The following is a 21,533-nucleotide window of genomic DNA, read 5'->3' as shown; positions in this document are numbered from 1 at the left end:
AGACCGCTATTAACTGACAAGACAAAAATGTGCCATGTTCAGGATAAACGTGTTGGGATAATGTTGGGATCCACCCAGCCGATGCTGGAAGTGCAGAGACTGACACTCACTGCTCTGCACTGCAAGCAAACTGATAGACTGACTGATCTGTGGTCATAGAGCCAATTTGGGACAGCTTCAGTGTCATTTGGATGCATGGTCGTTTATTTAGATTTATTATGTGGTATATATAGATAGATAGATAGATAGATAGATAGATAGATAGATAGATATAGAGATAGTAAAAGAAGAAAAATAAATAAATATATCTAACACCAACATCCTTTAAAGATAAACATTTTTAGGTATCCCCAGTAATGTACATGAAGCATTTCATCCTTGGTGAGGTACATTATAAGGGTGTCGTATTTGCTAAATCCTTTGCAATTATAATACCTTGCCTGGAGAGCATTGTTTTTTCTAGTGGTGCACCAACATGAAAATTCTGGCCTGATCTTGAAAATTCAGAATAGTCGAAAGCCAAAAGTGGACAGGTTTTAAAAAATATATGAAAGTATTATATTCAAACTTTTTAATTAATAGTTTTTGAATCGCTGTTGTGTTAAAAAAATAAAAATAATAATAATAATAAATAATAATAATAACAATAATAATAAAGCAAGCTCAATAAAAATGTGCTTCACACTTGTTGTGCTTCCATTGCCACATTTTTGGTGAATATTTGGTCAATTACAAAAACACAAAAAAAAAAACGCAACTCGCCAATGAAATGCACTGAAATCATTGCAAAAATCTCGCGTTTTTTCGGTACCTTTTTTTTCTATCGGCATATGCCAAGAACCCTATTTTCACCCGATAATTTTCAGAGGCCAATATATCGGTGCATCGTTATTTACTTACTATATAGTTTTTTACTTCAGCAAAAGTGTATTTTTACCTCTTTGCACTACTAGGAAGTTTGTTTTAAATGGTAACTAAATCCACAAAGAAAAATGGAATATATCGTAGCTTAACAATCCTTAGATGTGGTGGCTACACAGAAAATACCTGTTAATTTTGTAAGAAATACAGTGTCCTGGCCACTTCCTGTGAGCTTAGAGGAAAGAACAAACATCCTTATCTTTGTTGTGTAAAATACTAGTCCCATCAAATAGAGATGAACAAAGGCAGATATGTTCAAATTGTAGCCTGAGTGACAACCATGGCCCCTTCAGTAGATACAGCGGAGGAGTGAGAGTAGTCAACCAGGAAGAGAAAAAGTGTGTTAGGCCCCTTTCACACTGGGGCACTTTGCAGGCGCTAAAGCTAAAAAATAGCCCTGCAAAGCACCCTGAAACAGTCTCTCCAGTGTGAAAGCCCTAGGTGGGCAGGCAGTTTTAACCCTTTTTCGGCCGTTAGCGGGGGTTAAAACTGCCCCGATAGCGGCTGCATAGCGCAGCCAAAACGACGGTAAAGCCCTGCTAAATATAGTGCCAACTTTACCGCCTGCACCCGCAATGTGAAAGTAGCCTTATTTACAGGATCAGCAGTTGAAAAAAAATAAACGTAATACAAACACCACATCTAAGGACTGGTATACTGAAATATATTATATTTTTGCTTTTGGGGTTAGATAAGCACATTTTGTGCATGAAGTGCTTTCACTGCATCTGACTCTAACTAGGCTTAAACGAGAGGCTTTTAGGAGATCTACGGTCCTTGATGGGAAGACTACATTTTTGTCAGGATCAAATTCTTTCCAAATGTCTTTTTTTTTAGGGTGCATAGTCTGAGCAGTGACCATTTTCCATGCTAAAATGTTCAATGAAACCATTTTTATTAAAATCAACAGTCGTACTAACGTATAACTAAATGCAAAACTTCTTTGTTAGTTTTGGATAGGGTGAAAATGGATTAGAACACTTGCCAGTTTTTACTACTGTCTGTGCCCCCATTAGCAAGACTCGCCCTCTCTAATTGTCCTGTTTACCATTATCATTGAAAGTAAAAGAAAATCCCAAGTTTTGGGTTGTCCCCAGAAAAGTAATAGAGAGGAAATCTTCCAAAAGGGACACTAGTTCTGGCAACCTGGGGTTTTTTTTCCAAGGAATTCCTTTAATTTGCCGAGATATCCTCTCACTTCTTGTTTGGCTATAGAACAGGGGGTGAAGGGAAATCTCCAAAATAGGACACAGATGGCGGGGAGAAAATGACAGGGGCTGCAACCATCCCTTACGCTATACAAAATAAAAAATAAAAGTTTTGCCTATAGTTCTACTTTAAATCCTTAGTAAATCTGTGCATATTCAGCATCCTACCATTTCACACATTTTGTCCCTGCCGTGAAGAGTTCTTAAAATGAACCGGTCACTAAAATTGAGGTTATAAACTAGCAGACAGTAAAATAAGCTCATGCTCATGTAGGGCCTTTACCCTAAACCTACGATGAACACAATACACAAATTGAGCGTAGTGTCCTCTGTTACCTGTTTTTGCCAATTTGTAATTTATGTTAAGGAGACAGATTTATATTATAGCTCCACTCTGGATCATTAGCATGAATAGAGGTCAAAACTGAAAAGTAAACAAGGAAAGAGATCTTACCTGCATCTTGTACAGAGAGCTCTTTTGGATATACTGCTTTCTACAGGAAGGGAAGACAGTCCCTGAATGGCGGATTCTTCATCTGATAAGTACCCGTTTGCTTCATCTGTATTACATGAATCCCTGAATACTTCTTCTAAGTCTAAATTACAAAGAGCATTGCTTGACTCTTCAGATGACTGCTCCTGGCAACCTAAATCCTGAGTCACAATTGAGCAATTGTCACCACTAATATTATCATAAGAGTCACAATGACCAACTGTAATTTGAGGAACTTTATCACACAAAGCGGATTCAATGCTCTGTACCGCGTCTTCTGACATTTTTATTCCAAGGTACTTTCAACAGTCCAAATTACTTGTTCTGAAAGCCTGAAAATTTAAAAAGTACAGAATTACAAACAAGGTACAGATCAACTGAGATATTTCATATTATATAGAATCTACTCCATTTTCTATTTTGTTTTTAAACCACGTCGGTATTTTTAAATAGAAATGATTTCACCAATCCAAGAAAGAGACATAAGAGATTTAACACTTTGTTAAAAGGTTATTAAAGAGAATCTTCAGACTTTAATTAAAAGTCAGCAGTTACAAATACATGTTTACTAAGGGAAGCTGTCTCCGACTCCTTGTGACTTCCCACTGTACATGCGCAGGTCGTAGGCGGGGCAGAACTTCCATTCTGATAGCCTAGGCAATCGGAGCAAAAGTGGGAGCAGTTACCTTCTCCCCTTCCCGAAAAAAAAAACGTCAAAAGTGGGATGAGAGGGAAGGAGGTGTTAAAGCAGGCTTTTAGGGTGAAGTTCTGTAATTAAAAAATGGGATGTATTTGGAGTTGCCAAGTGTCAGAAACCATGAACCAGACCGAGACAGAAGTACAATTAAATCACACTTGTTCATGAATAAAAAATAAAAAAGGTAGAGTAAGCGTAGTCAAAGCATAGCCAGAGTCCAATAACTGGATCGAGTAGTCAGCCAGGCCAGAGTTCAGTAACCAAATCGGGTAATCAGCCAGGCCAGAAGTCAGGGATCCAAGTAGAGGAACAGCAAGCAGGATAAGGAGCCATAAGGGATGTCAGCAAGCCAGTCTTTAAACAGGAATGCAGGAGATGGTTTCTTGTGATGTGACCAAGGCAAAGGCAGAGATTAAGTGAGCTGGACAGCTTTAAGTAGGCAGGTCAGACGAGCAGGATCAAGAACAGCTGGGTAACTGTGGAGAGAGATGAGAGCTGGCAATTAGCAGACAGCTGAGCAGCCAGCCCAGAGAAGGAAGGGCTAAGCCAGCCCTGACACAAAGTTGAGAAACCTGGGGTATGAACTAGATTCGTAGGTATTTTAATTTGTCTTTTTTACAGTAGTATGTAAAGGAAGATTGCAGGGTCAAAAGAGTACTTGGTGATAAGTTAAAGGTTAACTCCACTTTTGTTGAGAAAAAAAAAAAAACATACCCCTCTGGGTGATCGATGTACATTGCAAGGACTTTATCAAACATTGTTACAAATTCCTACCTTTTATAATTCTGAAGAAATCCCTGTGTGTTTGTCTCTATCCATGTGGTAAGGTAATCTAATGGGAGTGTCTTCTTACGTATAAACCAGCTGCTTCACCTACAGGGCACTAATGAGGAAAATTGCAGGGTCTGCATCCCTTTAGAAGTGATTTCCTTTTGGGAGTATCTGACCAAAACTGACACTTTTCTTGCAGGGAATGCCTGATATCTGACTTGTAACTTAGTGCAGACTTCCGAGAAAATCAGTGAGCCAATCACACAGACAGGAAAGTGGAGTTACCCTTTAGTTGGTAAAGCTTCAGTTTTCGTAGGATTCAGTTTGTAGCCCGACAAACAGGAGAACACATCTAAGTTTGGTAAACTGACTAAAGGTTTTCTTAATGTTAGTAAAATATTTGTGAAGAGATAAATTATCAGTCGTTGATTTAAATCCTGGTGATGTCCAAGGAGATCTAAATTTTTGAAGTCAGGGGCTCAATTCAGAGTACAAATAAAAGTGGCGACAAGGGAAAACCCTGTCTTGTACCATTCCAGATCAGGAACAGAAAAGAAGTAGCATTATAAAGTTTAGGGTTGAAAATGTGTTTGTCAATTTCAAAAAATATCACAAACAACAACATAAAAGTTACAACTTAGTAACAACCACTAGTAAGCATAGGTTATGAGTCAGCCTGATGGCTATCGCCCATAGCTTGACTCCCCCTAACAAACAATGCATTATAAGGGTCGACAACTGTTGTCTGTTGCGAGGAGTAGTTCTGGCCAAGTTCTTGTTGTTCATGATAAAACTATATGTGGGAATAGTTAGAAAAAAGAAAGGGGAAACCAAAACAGATAAAAGGGGGAAGTAACCCAAGTTAGGGTGTAGATAGACAGAGAGGGAAGTAAAGAAGGGGAAAAAAAAGGATCATAAAAGGAGAGAGAGAGAGAGCTGCTGGGGAGACACTTGTAGAGAGAGGTAGATAGTGGACAGAGGGTGGGACACCAATGGATATACACCTCAACCCTCCCTCTGGTTGGGCTGCATATTAGGATGACCCTGTCGGGGTCGAGAGCATAGTTGTGAGGGTGTCTGAAGCAGAGCCAAATGGACCACAACCCCTTGTATTTATCAAAAGTTGTTGGTGTCTAAAGCTAACCTCTCCTCCATTCTCGTTCATGGTCGAGACCCATTGTAATAAGGGAGGAGTGGTGGTTGTCTTCCAGAATGATGGAATGAGCGGTCTTGCTGAAGACAAAAAAAAAAAAAGGAAAAAAAGGAGATTCCGTTTCTGCGATGTTATAGACTCAGGGAGTATGGAGAGGACGGCAATCATTGGGGTAGGCGATAACGTTTCTTCGTAACTTTTATTGTAACATTTAAATACCTTAACAAGGGATGCTTTTTAAGTTTCCTGTAGTTTGTGCTCTGAAGCAAAGTTGTAATTTCAGAAGGGGCGGATCCTCTGACATTCCCACCAGACATCTAGATAGGTCCCTGTAGCAAAGTTACAGAGCCAACAGGAGGCCAGGGTTGATGGAAAAATTTGTGTAACGTGGAAGGGTCCATGTACCATAGAGACAGAATCTTCTAATTCTTTTCTTGGGAGTAGCAGGACATCGTTGACTTGTGGGTAAAATGAAATGAGGTCTGCCAATGCACTCTGGAGATGTCCTTTCCCAAGTCTACAGACCACATCCTGGTGTAAGGCAGCAAGTCATTATGTGTAAGGTTTGTATGAGACCGTGTAGGGATGAGAGAAGATGTCTGGGCGTTTCAGAGAGGGAGCACAGCCTTTCATATTCATTATAAGAGCAATGTATTTGGGAGGAAGCATATAAGCATTTTGTGAACATGGATAAGTGAAGGGTGGTAAGCCAATCGTGAGAATCCTGGGGGGAGTAGCTGGAGTCACCTGTAGTGGGTGTACAAAGGAATGTGCTTGTGGCCACTCAGAACATTTGAATGACCCCAGTATCGTTGCTGCCATGCCCTGGGAGAAAGCGGGGTTGTAAAACAGAAAGGTCAATGCAGAAGGGTCAGAAGATAGAATGGAGCATAATCCCCTGTTATACCACAGTCTAAGGGCGGCGAGTGTCAGCGGCGAGGAGGTAGATAGGTGGGAAAGGTCGTTTCTGTATCCCCATAGAAGAGGCGGAGTTCTACGGGGGATAAATCCTGCTCTACCATGTCGGAAGCTTTCAGGAAAGGATGGGGAAACCAATCCAGAATGTGCACCGTGTGGGTGGCTTTATAATAAATCTAATAATCAGGGAGACCCACCCCACCCCACAGCTTCAGAAGGGTGAGTCGTATACCCTAGATAAACCGCGGTTCCACATGAACCAGATAGTGAGGGAGCGTAAAGAAACAAAGAAGGACTTGGGTACCATGATGGGGATCGTTTGAAAAAGATACAGTAGTTTGGGCAGGGTGCCCATCTTTAGAGTATTTATTGGCCTGAACCATAGCAAAGAGGAACCCCCCCATAATAAAGTTTAAAAGAAGCTAAAGTGGTTGTATATAAATAGTCAAATGTCACTAAAGGCAACAATTCCCCACTTCCTTTCTTCAAGTACTATAAAATTACCATAATAACTTTATTGAAAAAAGTAAAAAAAAAAAAATATAGGATCTTGTTCTCACTATCCAAACTTAAGCACAAAATATTAAAACACTTTAAGCAATGTCACATAATATGAATAATGTCGCCACCAATAATTTTTTCCCAAGTTTATGTAGTGCTAACATGATAACTTTGCATTTTACGTAGTATATTTAAATGAGTCTCTATGCCACACAAGCTTATAATATAAATGACCTAAACACTAAGCATAAACACACACACACACAAATTCTTTAGGGCCATATTGGTCAGGAGTCAGGAGCAACTTTTTTCAGTTTTGGGAGAAGTCTCACATATGCCCGATGAAAGATCCTGAAATATGTACCCAAAGCTGATCATACACTATGCCATTTGATTGTACAATCTTCATTAAATTAGCCACTAAGTAGTGCAAAGAATTACCTCCTTGTATTCTGGGCATTCGTTCCTGGGTCTAAACCTTAGTACTGGTAGGTGCCGCTTCCAGGCACAGCAGCTGTAAGCCTCCCAGACAGTTTAACAGCCTGGCAGCAGTGAGGCTGAACAGGACACCTTCTCCAGCAGCTAAGCGCCACAGCCTCATGCACCCTTTAAATGCCCAGTATGCATGGGACTTTAGCTGTGAATTCTATCATTCATTTGTCAAATGCATCTCCTGCAGTTCTTATATTTGACAGATGAATGAAAGAGGTGAGGCTATTTTCAAGGAGGACTGTGACTTGCATGGCAAAGTAACAGGGACACCAGACTTTCCACCTCCCCTCCAGCACATACTCGCCTTGCCTTTGCTCCTTGATTTAGTGGTTAAGACAGAATTAAAACACCTAGAACCTTGGGATACAGAATAGGATGTTACTCTCGTGGTTAAAGCGCTTTCATATGCTCTGTTAAGTCAGTTTGGAGCTAAAGTGTTACTAAACCCAGGACCCTGCATTTACGATATCTGGTCTCCTACAGTACACAGAACATGGAAATGCAATTATTTTAGTAAATATACACTGCTAAATACCTTTCCTCATCAGCAGTATATAGCAGTCTTGTGACTTCAATCAATGTCTGGTTAAAGCTTGAAGGAGGAGTTTTCATTCTGCTCTGACTGTCCTGTGAGGCTGCATGACCCCTGTTTATTTTTTAAACTAGAGACAAAGCTAACAGGCTTTTATGCTGTCCCATTGAATTCTGTTTTTTTATTGACCCACAGAACAAGAATGGATATACTGCTCAAGAATCTTAAGTCTTCATTGGTGTGCTTGTTTTGAATCAGAGGCTCATATTCTCTGATGGCTGTAATAACAGAGAACTTTTCACACATCTGAAGTTAAATGGTACATAATGTAAAGCTGTGGCGTAAAGATTTTTCTCCATTTCTGATATGATAGTGTTAGGGTATAACTAGGGGTTTCTTAACCAGGGTTCCTCCAGTGGTTCCTAGGGATTCCTTAAGCAATTATCAAGTTCTGCTTTTGAGATAACTTCCAAATAACACCATGGATATTTCTAGCCATCTGGAAGGGGGCAATTCTTCCCAATGATCACTAATGTAAGGAGAATTCTTCCCACTGGCCATCATACTAATGTATCATGAGTTGTAGATATAGCTATTTTTAATGTGATAAGTAAACACCTGTGCCTAGAGTATAGACTTTAAAACAATATACTAAAAAGTGTAGAGTGCAGCAGCTGTTGCAAATCGTGTGATTAATGAAATATAGTAATATCACAGAAATCTAAATTCCCATGAGCAAACCGCGCTTGCTGTTGCCAAGTGACACCAAAAACTTTTGTTAAATGTGCAAACACAATACTGTACATAAATTTAAATTAAAAATAAGCGTGTATATAGTAATTCATAAGTCCATAAACAGTGATGAAAAAGTAACTCCTTTTGTCAGAGGAAAAGTGCGTGCTCTCCGTTGAAATCCCCCACAATGGTAATTTACAGTTGAAAATGCTCCCAAAACGACCCATATAAGTAAGGTGAAGATCCATACTCCTCACATGTAGTTGACCCTCAATGTCATACGACAAGAGAGGTCAAATGAGCCTGTGCGGTCTCAGGGACCAGAAGATCCATGAATCAGCTGCAATCTTAGTCTTCTTACCAGGGCCGTCTTTAAGGCAGGGCAAAAGGGACAGCTGCCCTGGGCCCTGTCATTGTTGTGGGGCCCAAAGCAGCTGCCTCATACTTGCCAACTATCCCAGTTTACATTCCCTTGTCCCTTGAAGTGTTGGTCCTGTGCTGTGTCCTGATATCTCAGTGTGAAGTGCTGCTACTAATGCTGCCCAGCTCTGCCCTATTGTTATGTACAGATGACTCACCTGCAGACCCTGTGTTTTACATGTAAATAAGCGACATTCATATGTAAATAGCAGTGACATGCATATGTAAATAGCTGAGGCCAACGGAATTGATATGTAAATAAAGGCAGTATTCATATGTATATCATGCCCCGCTGCAGTGAGGAGATGATGTGCTGTAACCTATAGCAACCAGTGAGCAGTATTACTGTACAGTAATCTCTAGCAGCCAATCAAAAAGCAGAAATCATGTGCTGTAACCTCTAGCAACTAATCCGTGAGCCTTAAGGAATGCTGTAACCTCTAGCCACCAGTCAGTGAGAGGTAATGATATGCTGTAACCTCTGGCAACCAATCACTGTCAGTGATGTCAATCCAGAAATCAGTGGGCAGGAGTAGGTGTGACAGGCTTCAGGCTTAGGAATCAGCAGAGACAATACTAATAGCCACACCCCTTGGAACACTTGTCATCCCATTGTAGTGCAAACACAGCTTACATGAGAGTGACAACTCTGCTGTGATTTCAGGAGCAGTGCAGCATTGTTGCCACACCATCACAGGATGCTGCATTAGGTGGACTTCCTTGGATCAACAGGCAATTGTGGGCATTTGCACAAAAAAAAAAACTAAAAGCATAGATATATTCATAATTAAAGAGGAAGTAAACCCTCTCTTTAAAAAAAAAAAAAAAAAAAAAAAAACAACCTGCAATACAAAGGCATAATGAGCTAGTATGCATAGCATACTAGCTCATTATGAATTACTTGCCTGAGATCGAAGCACCAGAAGCGACCCTCGTTCACCTCCTCAGTCACTGACATGTTGGCTCGGCGTGTCTTCCGGGTATCGCTGGGACTGGCAGGAGCAGCGATGATGCCACTCCCGTGCATGCGCGCTGGTGCCGCCACTACCGGCATGATCGCCATTGGAAATGGCATGCTCAGTGCGCCTGCGCCCGATGTCTACGGCGCATGCGCCGTAGACATCGGTGCTGCTATTTCTGCAAATATCTCCCAAACCTAAAAGGTTTGGGACATATTTCTTGCACCTACAGGTAAGCCTTAATCTAGGCTTACCTGTAGGTTAAAGTGGTTGTAATGGGTTTACAACCACTTTAAATGCTGCTGCACATTTTTTTTTTAATGAGAGACAGTTTTACTTTAAATACCTTCTGTTCTACCACCAAGAACATAAACTATAAATCTAAGTTTTGCATGCAGGATGGTATAAGCCCCACTAAATTCTACAAGTATAATCCATGACATCAAGTATCTCAATATTTCAAGGTCGGGTTTCATTTCTGAATGAAATTACATGCTGAAACATATAGTCCCACCACAAAAAAAATTAGCAAAATAATAAAGTATGACCAGCTGTAAAAAATGTTCTCCCATCATTGCACTGATCACTGGTGGGAGGACAGTGTCAGCTAAACATCCTCTGCACTGTTCCCTGTGGAAAGCAGGATCCTGTTATGGCCACGTTTTAGGGCTTGTTTACATCATGTCCATTGAGCTGGGTTGATTTGCATACAGTGCCTTGAAAAAGTATTCATACCCCTTGAAATTTTCTACATTTTGTCATGTTACACCCAAAATGTAAATGTATTTTATTGGGATTTTATGTGATAGAGCAACACAAAGCGGCACATAAAATTGTGAAGCGGAAGGAAAACGTATAAATGGTTTTCAATACATTTTACAAATAAATATCTAAAAAGTGCAGTGTGAATTTGTATTCAGCCCCCCGGAGTCTGTACTTTGTAGAACCACCTTTCGCTGCAATTACAGCTGCAAGTCTTTTTTGGGGATGTCTCTACCAGCTTTGCACATCTAAAGAGTGACATTTTTGCCCATTCTTCTTTGCAAAATAGCTGAAGCTCTGTCACATTGGATGGAGGGGGTCTGCAAACAGCAATTTTCATGTCTTGCCAAAGATTCTCAATTGGATTTAGGTCTGGACTTTGGGCCATTCTAACACATGAATATGCTTTGGTCTAACTCTAAACCATTCCATTGTTGCTCTGGCTGTATGTTGTAGTCCTGCTTGAAGGTGAACCTCTGATTCAGTCTCAGGTCTTATGTAGACTCTAAAAGGTAGGGATGCACTAAAATTTCGGCCGCCGAAACATATCAGCCGAAAATGGCATTTTCAGCAATTTGCCGAAAGAGAAATGTTGCCGAGAAGGGTGCCACACATCTGTCACCCTGACACACCCTTCAGTGTCTCCCCTCCCTCCTCCTCCTCCTCCTCCTCCTCTTCTCACTCCTGTCCTACGCCGCCTACCAGTACCAGGTAATGCATGTCACGCTGTGTGTCAGAGCTGGATCTGAATCGCCATGCAGCCGATGCCCTACCTCCTAAACCACCTATTGTGATAGAAGACACTCTGATCCAATGCTAGGAATCATTGTGCGTGTGTCATAGGGGGCGGGACATCATTACATCGGCGATTCAGATGCAGCTCTGACACACAGCGTGACATGCATTACCAGGTACTGGGGAGGCTGTGTAGGACAGGAGTGAGAAGAGGAGGAGGAGGAGGAGGAGGAGGGAGGGGAGACTCTGGGGGGCATACCGGGATGAAACTGGCTGCATGCTGATTCAGATCCAGCTCTGACACACAGCGTGACATGCATTACTAGACACTGGTAGGCTGTACCTCATGGGCACTGGCAGGCTGCACATGATGGGCTCTGGCAGGCTGCACGCCATGGGCACTGGCATTGGTGAGGCTGCTACATATGGACACAGGCACTGGGGAGGCTGCATGACAGGCACAGACAGGCTGCTGCATCTGATGGGCACAGACAATGGTGAGGCTGCATGAAGGGCACAGGCAGGCTGCTATAACTGACTGGTAGGCTGCATCTGACAGGCACTGGTGAAGCTGCATTTGATGGACACTGGTGAGGCTGCATTGATCTCCTGTACCATGGCCCCAGTCTCCGACCATCTCCTGTACCATGGCCCCAGTCTCCGACCATCTCCTGTACCATGGCCCCAGTCTCCGACCATCTCCTGTACCATGGCCCCAGTCTCCGACCATCTCCTGTACCATGGCCCCAGTCTCCGACCATCTCCTGTACCATGGCCCCAGTCTCCGACCATCTCCTGTACCATGGCCCCAGTCTCCGACCATCTCCTGTACCATGGCCCCAGTCTCTGACCATCTCCTGTACCATGACCCCAGTCTCCGACCATCTCCTGTACCATGGCCCCAGTCTCTGACCATCTCCTGTGCCATGTCTGCAGTCTCTGACCATCTCCTGTACCATGTCTGCAGTCTCTGACCATCTCCTGTACCATGTCCGCAGTCTCTGACCATCTTCTCTATAAAAATATTTTTAAAAACAGTCACTTTCAGTATCGGTGCTGTTTCGGTATCGGTTTCGGTTTTCAGACTAGTGTATTTTTCATTTTCGGTATCGGCACCAAAAAAACTCATTCGGTGCATCCCTAGGTTTTCTGCTAATGTCGCATACACACGACTGGACTTTCCGGCAGAAAAGGTCAGACGGAATCATTCCGTCAGATATTTCAATAATGTGTGGGATAATTAAAAAAAAAAATCAGATGGACTGAGAAATAGAACATGCTTTAAATCTTTCCGACGGAATCAATTTGGCTCCATCCATCTTCCCACCAACTCTGACCAGTTTCCCTCTCCCTGCTGAAGAAAAGCATCCCCACAACATGATGCTGCCACCACCATGTTTCACTGTGGGGATGGTGTGTTCAGGGTGATCTGCAGTGTTAGTTTTCCACTAAACATAGAATTTTACTTTTAGGCCAAAAAGTGACATTTTGGTCTCATCTGACCAGAGTACCTTCTTCCACATATGTCACCCACATAGCTTCATACAAACTGCTAACTGGACTACTTATGGCTTTCTTCTTGCCACTCTTCCATAAAGGCCAGTTTTGTGGAGTGCACGACTAATAATTGTCCTGTGGGCAGATTTTCCCACCTGAGTTGTGGATCTCTGCAGCTCCTCCAGAGTTAACATGGGCCTCTTGGCTGATTCGCTGATTAATGCTCTCCTTGCCAGACCTGTCAGTTTAGGTGGACAGCTATGTCTTGGTAGGTTTGCAGTTGTGCCATACTCTTTCCATTTTTCGGATTATGGATTGAACAGTGCTCCACGAGTTGGTCAAAGCTTGGGGTATATATTTTTTTTTTTATATAGCCTAACCCTGCTTTAAAAAACTTCTTCACAACTTTATTCTTGAACTGTCTGGTGTGTTCCTTGGCCCTCATAATGCTGTTTGTTCACTAAGGTTCTCTGACAAACCTCTGAGGGCTTCACAGAACAGCTGTATTTATACTGAGATTAAATTACACACAGGGGGACTCTATTTACTAATTAGGTGACTTCTGAAGACAATTGGTTCCACTAGATTTTAGTTAGGGGTGTCAGAGTAAAGGGGGTTGAATAAAACTACACGCCACACTTTGCAGATATTTATTTGTAAAAAAAAAAAATTTGGAAAACCATTTATCCTGTGCCTTCCACTTCCCAATTATGTGACACTTTATGTTGGTCGATTACATAAAATCACAATAAAATACATTTATGTGTTTGGTTGTAACGCAACAAAATGTGGAAAATGTCATGGGGTATGAATACTTTGTCAAGGGACTGTTGATCAACATAGGCTCAATGCTAGGGCACACAGAAAACAAATGTTACCCTGTTTACACCATAATACTGCACTGAGGTGTGGTGCAGTACACTGCATAAAATGGAGTTAGCCTGCATTTTTACACAACGCTACTCACTGCAACACATATCACTGGCGCTGCACCTCAATGCCCTGCAGTGCATAGACTAGAATGAAGTATTATTTTGTGATACTTCAATAAAGTGAAAAAAGGGAAACAATGTGATGCATTGTAACAATGCACTTGACTTCCCCACACAAAGTACATCAGTATGCATACGTTTTAGCAAGTGGGCTTGTGTGAACAAACCTTTAATGCGGTACTAAACTATATCCTTACTCTCCAAAGATAATCCATACATATCCACTAATTAAAGTGTTTGTAAAGACTGAAGGTTTTTTACCTTCATGCATTCTACACATTAACCGGTTGCGGACCAGCAGCTGCAGTTTTACTGCGGCAGGTTGGCTCCACTGCACAAAATCACATTATATTACATGATCTCATGGGGCTTGGATAGCAAGCTCCGCGGGTCCCGCAGACTCAATGTCTGTGGGGATACCCTCGATCGTCTCACAGAGAGGAAGAACGGGGAAATGCTAATGTAAACAAGCATCTACCCGTTCTGCCCTAGTGACTGGACACTGATCACAACTATGTAATAGGCTATGTGTGACAAGACACTGATCACTGCTCCCAATCTCCCCCCCCCCCCACAGTTAGAACACATCCCTAGGACACACTTAACCCCTGCAGCGCCCCTCCTGGTTAACCACTTCTCTGCCAGTCACAGTTAAACAGTAATCAATGCATTTTTATTCGCACTGATGAATGTAAATGGCCCCAAAATAGCGCCAAAAGTGTCCGATCTGTCCGCCATAATGTCACAGTCACGATAAAAATCGCTGATCGCCGACATTACTAGTAAAAAAAAAAAATAATAATTATTAATAAAAATGCCATAAATCTATCCCCTATTTTGTAGATGCTAAAACGTTTGCGCAAACCAATCAATAAACGCTTATTTCGATTTTAATATGTATTGGCCTAAACTGAGGGAAAAAAAATAAAATTATATTTTTTGGGGGATATTTATTATAGCAAAAAGTGAAAAAAATATTGCTTTTTTTTCAAAATTGTCGCACATTTTTTGTTTATAGCACAAAAAATAAAAAACGCAGAGGTGATCAAATACCACCAAAAGAACACTCTATTTGTGGGGGAAAAAAAAAACATCAATTTTGTTTGGGAGGCACCTCGCACGACCACACAATTGTTAGTTAAAGCAACACTGTGTTGTATCGCAAAAAGTGCTCTGGTCTTCGGAAAGCCAAATCCTCTGGGGGTGAAGTGGTTAAAGTAAAAAACCTCACCACCCCCCACTCCTCCCAACACTTAACTGAGCCCAATCAGCAGTGGGAGTCAATCACAGCCAGTGAACTAATGAGGAGAGAGAGGGGACAGGGCAGAGCCGCTGTGTGTAAATGGATATGCAAAGCCGCGGTTCAGGAACAAGCCTGCTCGAGTAACCCCATTGCAAGCGGTTTGCTCTCAGGGTACTTGGCAGGAGGGAGGGGCCAGGAGTGCCGGTGGTGGACCTCAGAAAAGGAGTATCGGGGCTACTCTGTGAAAAAACACTGCACAGAGCAGGTAACTAGAACATGTTTGTTGTTTTAAAAAATAAACACTAGACTTTAAAGTGGTAGTAAACTCTGTTATGCCACTTGTAACTAGAGGCAAGCTTATAATAAGGCTTACCTGTGGGTACTGTGAATATCTCCTAATCTTGGAAAGTTTAGGCGATATTCAGAGTTCATGCAGCCAGTGACATCACCGGCGTATGCGTTCTGAAGGTTCGGCTTACAGTGCCGTGCGTGGGAATGATGTCACCACGCCCATGGCCACTCATGTAGCCGGAGGCCGCAAACCCGGAAGGAAGACCAGGGGAAGAGGTCAGCTCTCTCAGTGGTGACATAGCGGCACTGGAGGGCTTCGTTCTAAGGTAAGTTTCTCATAATGTGCTAGTATGTGATGCATACTAGCACATTATGACATTACCTTGCAGGGAATCTTTTTTTCCCCAGCATCTACGAGTTTACTACCACTTTGATCTTATGATCTTGTAATCTATTTTTCATAAAATTGTTTCCTAATGCATTTTTCCACCTCCTCCTTTCCATTTCCCTTTCCCAGTTGCTTCTGTTTGTTTGTAACAAACAGTGCACATTAGCTGCAGTCATGTGCACTGCTCTATGCATGCTACAAATCCCATAGTCCAGGAGTGAACTAGAGGGTGGCTACGTTCCTACATACAGTGGGACTCTGGGCTGTGGTTGTGGATCTCTGCAAGCAGGGGGCTTATCTGAATCTGCAAGCCCCCTTTAATGAGGAGGCCCCCCAGATTCTGGCCTTCTCCTATATGAATAAGCATGGGGTACATTGTACCCCCTACCCATTCACCCAAAAAAACTAGTGTAGTATGACAAAATACAAGAGACAGTTTTTGACAATTCCTTTATTAAAAAATGTCCTCTTCCTCTGCCACCGCCGCTGACCCGCTGAAAATAAAAAAAAAAGTGATTGTCCTCTGACTGGCTTCCACATTTCTTTCCGTTCCAATGTCTAACACTTCTTATAGAACTATGGGGTGTGACCATCGGGTGACGTAATCCGGAGACCCTGCCCCTTGTAATGCCACAGACCCACAATGCCACAAGTAGGGGCTGGTCTCTGGCTGATGTCACCTGATGGCATCGCCCCATAGTTATATAAGAAATGTCAGCCATCGGAGCTGGCAGAAAGGCAGGAGCCAGTCAGAGGATGATCACTTTTTTTGTATTTTCAGCGGGTTAGCAGGGGCAGTGAAAGACTGGAGGAAGAAGTCTCTTTGTTTTTTGTTACACTACACTACTTTTTTTTGGGTGAATGGGTAGGGGTACCCCATACTCACATGGGGGGCGGGATCTGGGGGCCCCCTTGTTAAACCGCCCAGCCCACCACAGCCCAGGGTTGTGAGGATAAGGCCCTTGTTTCCATCAACATAGGGACAAGAGCACCCACCCCCCAGATGTTGAGTCACATTTCACATTAAGCTCTCAGCGGGGAAGCCGCTGACAGCTGATGACTCATTGGTTGTAAATGACACGGTGGCCAGCTTTGCGGCCCACTCCTTAGCAACCAGCTATATACAGTGAATGCAAAGCAAAAAAAAAAAAACACAGAAAGCACAGCAAAAAGCAGTGTAGAAACGTTCATATGCAACATGCATAGATGTGAATCGAACATAAAGGAGGGTTATAACCCATCAGATTTCTGTTGCCATCTGTGTCCCACTGGGGAGATTTACCCTCACTTCCTGTTCCATAGCCAAAGCAGGAGGCGAGAAGAAATCCCTTCAAAGTGAGAGAATCCTGGGTTGTCCCCATAGGAATATTTCTCCTCTGTTCGTGTTCTGATTACAACCCAAAATTTTAGATTTTCTTTCACTTTCAGTCTTAATGATAACAATAAACAGGAGAAATAAAGAGAGTGAATCTCCCTAACAGGGGGTATAGACAGCAATAGAAACTGACAGGTAATCTAATCCCTCTCTACTCATACTTACAAATAAATATTTTTTTACCTTTGTGGCTGGCCATACATTATACAATTGACTTGTACAATTTTTATTTAGATTTACCAAAACCATATAATATGAGGTCAGACCTAAACTCCTTTAATTTATATGCAATCAGGCAGGCCCTTGCACCACCAAGTTGAAGATAAATCTAAAAGAAATTGAATAAGAAAATTGTATAATAAGATCAGATAACAATACATACTTGAAAAGTTTTTTTTCTCAAGTCATCTTCCAGGACGGCACACCTGAGAGATGAGAGGCTCCTCCCTACAGGAAACACAATCAATCGACAGCTGTTTTAAGTCCCCACCCTTCCCCTTGATCCTCAGTTTTTGATTGTGTTTCTCCCTACACAGCGAAACTGTTTGTTTTTTTTTTTCCAAATGACCCGAAGCCTGGGGCTGGTGGTCTCCCCCTGGGAGCCGGACCACAAGCCTGGGAAGCCTCTGGGTCTGGTAGGATATTCTTGTCCTTCCTGGGGGGTTCCCCTATCTTTTCCTCAGGGCGGGCAGCAGAAATTGGAAGAGCCGCCCTGAGAGCTGAAGGACCCTGGGTACAGTGGTGTACCCAGAACTTCAGGGGCCATTATCCTGTCTCCCCCTCCTTACCTGTACAGGTGGCTGTTCAGACGGGGGTGCTGGCCATCGGTTCTTTCCAGGGGGATCTTGTCCCCGACTCCTGGGTCCCCGGTAGCTCGCGTGGGCTGCCGGAGAGGGCGTGGCAACAAGCACCCGCGTCATTTTCAAACTTCGGGAAAATGGCAGCGGCGTTCTTACCCAGGAGGGAAGGCTGAGAGTCAGTAGGAGCAGGCGCCCACATCCTCCTTTCTCTAGAGCGAGGAGGCACCAGTTTACTACGGTGGATGTCTGCCTTAACCACCTCAGATATGAAGATGGGAATGAGGAATGGAAGGCATTGCCCCCCCCCCCCCCATGTATATAGACTGACTGACTGGTACAGTGCAGGACACAGCCTAACCTAGCACCTCCCTATGGGGACAGCAGTTGGGGGGGGGAGCACGTTGGCGGCTATCCTCCTTGCGTGTGGACCATAAGGATGGAAAAGCAAGCCCGCTGGCTGTGGCAAAAAGAGGAAGACGACAACGGTGAGTACTTTACTTTCCTTTTGCCGTGGGAAATTATCTGCAAAATCCCCAATTCCAGCCAGAGGGTTTCTGGGCATTTGAGATCTCACCTGGGGTCTGGATTCAAATAGCCCTTAAGCTTCTGCTAAAAACACCAGCCGCAGCTCCCTCTTACATCAGAGAAGCTGTATGGTGGACAGGTGGTGCAGAGGAACGAGTGTGCCTAAACCACCTCAGATGAGAAAGAGGTAGGTAGGCCATTGCTCCCCCTTCCCCGTGTATATACTGACTGGTGCAGTGCAGAACTTGGGGTCGGGATACAAATAGCGCAGACGCCACTGCTAAAACCACCAGCCACAGCTCCCTCTTACAGCAGAGACACTGTGGTTATCGCAGCAGTAGGTTGCCAGCCTCTCCCTACATGCCCAGTTGTGGTACATTTAGTAGGGATGAATATAGCGTACAGAGGGGACCTGGTAGATACAAAGTTACTTACAGGCCAGGTATACCACTGAACAGGTTATTAATTGGGCAGTGGTTGGTGGATTCAGAAGCTCCCCTGGTCAGCAGGTGCACTAGGTTACCGGCCCTATTAGCCCAGCTGCTAGGAATCTGAAGTTGCTTCACAATGTTTAAAAGCTGACCTAACATTCAAGGATGGGCAGAGACCAAGCTACTGTGTGGCACAGTAGGGGTTCCCTTGTCACAGATCCTCCTTTTGGAGGTTGCCTGCTATAGTTAACTTTCATAAGCTCCAACCTCCCACTCCACCTTTACACTGTGTTTATATTATAGTGTAGGAGGTAAGAAGAAACTTTTTTTATTGGTTTGGGCTACAATCCACTCAGTGGCAGATCTAAAGGCGATTCACCATAGATCGCTCCCTACATCCTTTTAATTGAGGATTTTCTGTGCAAACCTATGCAAGAGCTACATAATTGATTGTTTGAAGCCTGCAAATAGCTATTTACCTCCCAGGCTAAACTGGTAACCACCTCTTCTAGAGAGGTCTTAAATTGGTCTCTAGGGCTGGGCTCATTGAGACTTTAGTTGCTAATCAGCACCACCTGGATTTGTGCTGGCTAGCGTTTGCTCAGTCTATGGAGGTAAGGTAGGACAACAACTACTACTAATAGTAGGGTGTCCAACCATTTTAGGATCTGTTCCTTCACTGGTGGTGAAGGTTTAGTATCTAGAGCCCAGGCTATGCCTATGAAATAAATTGCCTGTTGGTTATTTCATAAAGGGATAGACCATGACTCCTCATTGGCTGCACACCAGCAGACCTCAGTAGTGAAGGTTTGTGCTTGCTGGGATGTTTTTGTGGCACAGCAGAAATACACATTGAGATTTGTGACATCTCTGCTTAATAAGGACTATATTGCTGTACATCAGAAATGCACTGCACTGAAGCTTGTTTGCTGTCCTTTATATCCTAAAGGTACTGCTTTGTTTGGCTACAGATCAGAAAAATACAACAGTGAAGGTGGTCTGTACTTTCTGGTTTTGTGTTGCACAGCAGAAATGCACATCATTGAGTCTGGTGACATCTCTGCTCATAATGGTTATATTGCTGCACATCAGACATACACAAGATTGAGGTCTGTCTGTGGGGCTTTGTGTCCTGTTTTACTGCCTTGTTGGTTACTTATCAGAAAGGCAGCAGTGAAGTCTGATGGTCCTGATTTGCGTGGCGCTGTGCTGATTCAGACAGTGCTATTAACAGCAATGGCTGCCGAGTTTAAACATGCGATTTGACATGTTGAGTCGCATGACAAATCATTTCAATATGGATGTGCTATCTCTATTCATAGTGTTTTATTGTTGCACATCAGATTTATACAGCATTAAGGTCTGTGAGGTTTTGTGTCCTGTATTACTGCCTTATCAGAAAGGCAGCAGTGAAAATTGATGGTTCGAATTTGTTGGGCTACATAGTAGAAATACAAATTGAACCCCTGCCAGGTGTAGTACATATACTGCCTTTGGTAATCCATGTAGCACCACAAGGTGGTGTTGTGCTGATTTTAGCCAATGCGATTTGACATGTTGAGTCGCAAGGCCAAATCGCTTCAATATGGATGTGCTATCTCTATTCAGAATTGTTATATTGTTGCACATCAGACATATACAAGATTGAAGGTTGTCTGTCCTTTTATGTCTTGCATATACTGCCTTATTGGCTGCATATCAGAAAGGACACAGCAGTGAAGGTTGCTTGTCTTTTTCTGATTTTGTTTTTGCTGCTCAGCTGAGAGACACATTGAGGATGGTGGCCTCTCTGCTCAGTATTGGTATATTACTACACATCAGACATACACAAAGATTGAATGTTTGTGTCCTGTATGTCCTATATTTACTGCCTTATCGTTTGTATATCAGGCTAAGCAGTGTTTCTCATGGATCTACCTTTCTGCATCTTGGGGATACACAGCAGGGGTTTGTTGGCTGCAATCCTCCAGGGAGTCACAGCATTGGGGACCCCTTACTTGTTCGACCTGAAAATTGCTATTTGTTTTTTTCCCTGCGACCTGTGTAATCTTGAGGTCTGTGGATCCAGGAATCAGGGACTGCTGGTGTCGCACAGACACAAATGGTACCCATTGGAAGCCATAGTATATGACTTCTCATGCGTCTTGCAGTCCCAAGTCGCAGGTTGGGTCGCACGGGTGTGGGAACCCTAAACTTATCTGTCCCTTCTGATTGAGGTTTTGCTACACAGCAGGAATACTCATCATGATGTTATTGTTTTATTTTGCAGCAGACCAGAAAGATTGCAGCTGTAAAGGTTGTCTGTCTTTTTCCTCAGTGTCTGCTTTTATGTTGTTGCACAGCAGAAATACTCAAGATTGAAGCTTGTTGGTGCTTTCTGTTTCAGAAAAACACAATGCTGCAGGTTGCTTGTGTCCTTTCTCAGTGTTGGTTCTATCTGAACTACACTACAGAAGTGCATGACAGAAAGGATTGTCTTGTGTTCCATATTTTTCCCTGTGGCATAGCAAAAATGCACAACACGGGAGTTTGTGTTCATATTAATCTTATAACTGTGGTGGTTTGTCAGAAATACACAACATAGAAGTTTGGGTCTTTCTGTCTTTATAGCCTTGTTTTGCTGTACATAGGTAAAGCACAACAGTAAAGGGGGTTCCTGTCCTTTCCGTATTTATATATCAGTTATGACCTAGC

At 42.9% G+C, this 21,533-nt stretch overlaps 1 protein-coding gene across 1 annotated transcript in view; it reads right to left on the bottom strand.

Moving 5' to 3' along the window:
- Nucleotides 1-21,533, bottom strand: part of DTWD2 (DTW motif tRNA-uridine aminocarboxypropyltransferase 2) — a 393,578-nt gene that overhangs the window by 368,250 nt on the left and 3,795 nt on the right. The window contains exon 2 of the mRNA XM_077462225.1: nucleotides 2,584-2,954. Within this exon, the coding sequence (XP_077318351.1) occupies nucleotides 2,584-2,906 (323 nt within the window). The 5' untranslated portion in view covers nucleotides 2,907-2,954. The remainder of the gene's footprint in view (nucleotides 1-2,583; nucleotides 2,955-21,533) is intronic.

The sequence above is a fragment of the Lithobates pipiens genome, unplaced genomic scaffold (assembly GCF_037356315.1).
Source record: "Lithobates pipiens isolate NorthernLeopardFrog02 unplaced genomic scaffold, aLitPip1_a1.2 Scaffold_3, whole genome shotgun sequence".
NCBI classification, from domain to species: Eukaryota; Metazoa; Chordata; class Amphibia; order Anura; family Ranidae; genus Lithobates; species Lithobates pipiens.
The sequence above is the reverse complement of the archived record's forward strand: the minus strand, read 5'-3'. Positions and strand labels throughout refer to the sequence as shown.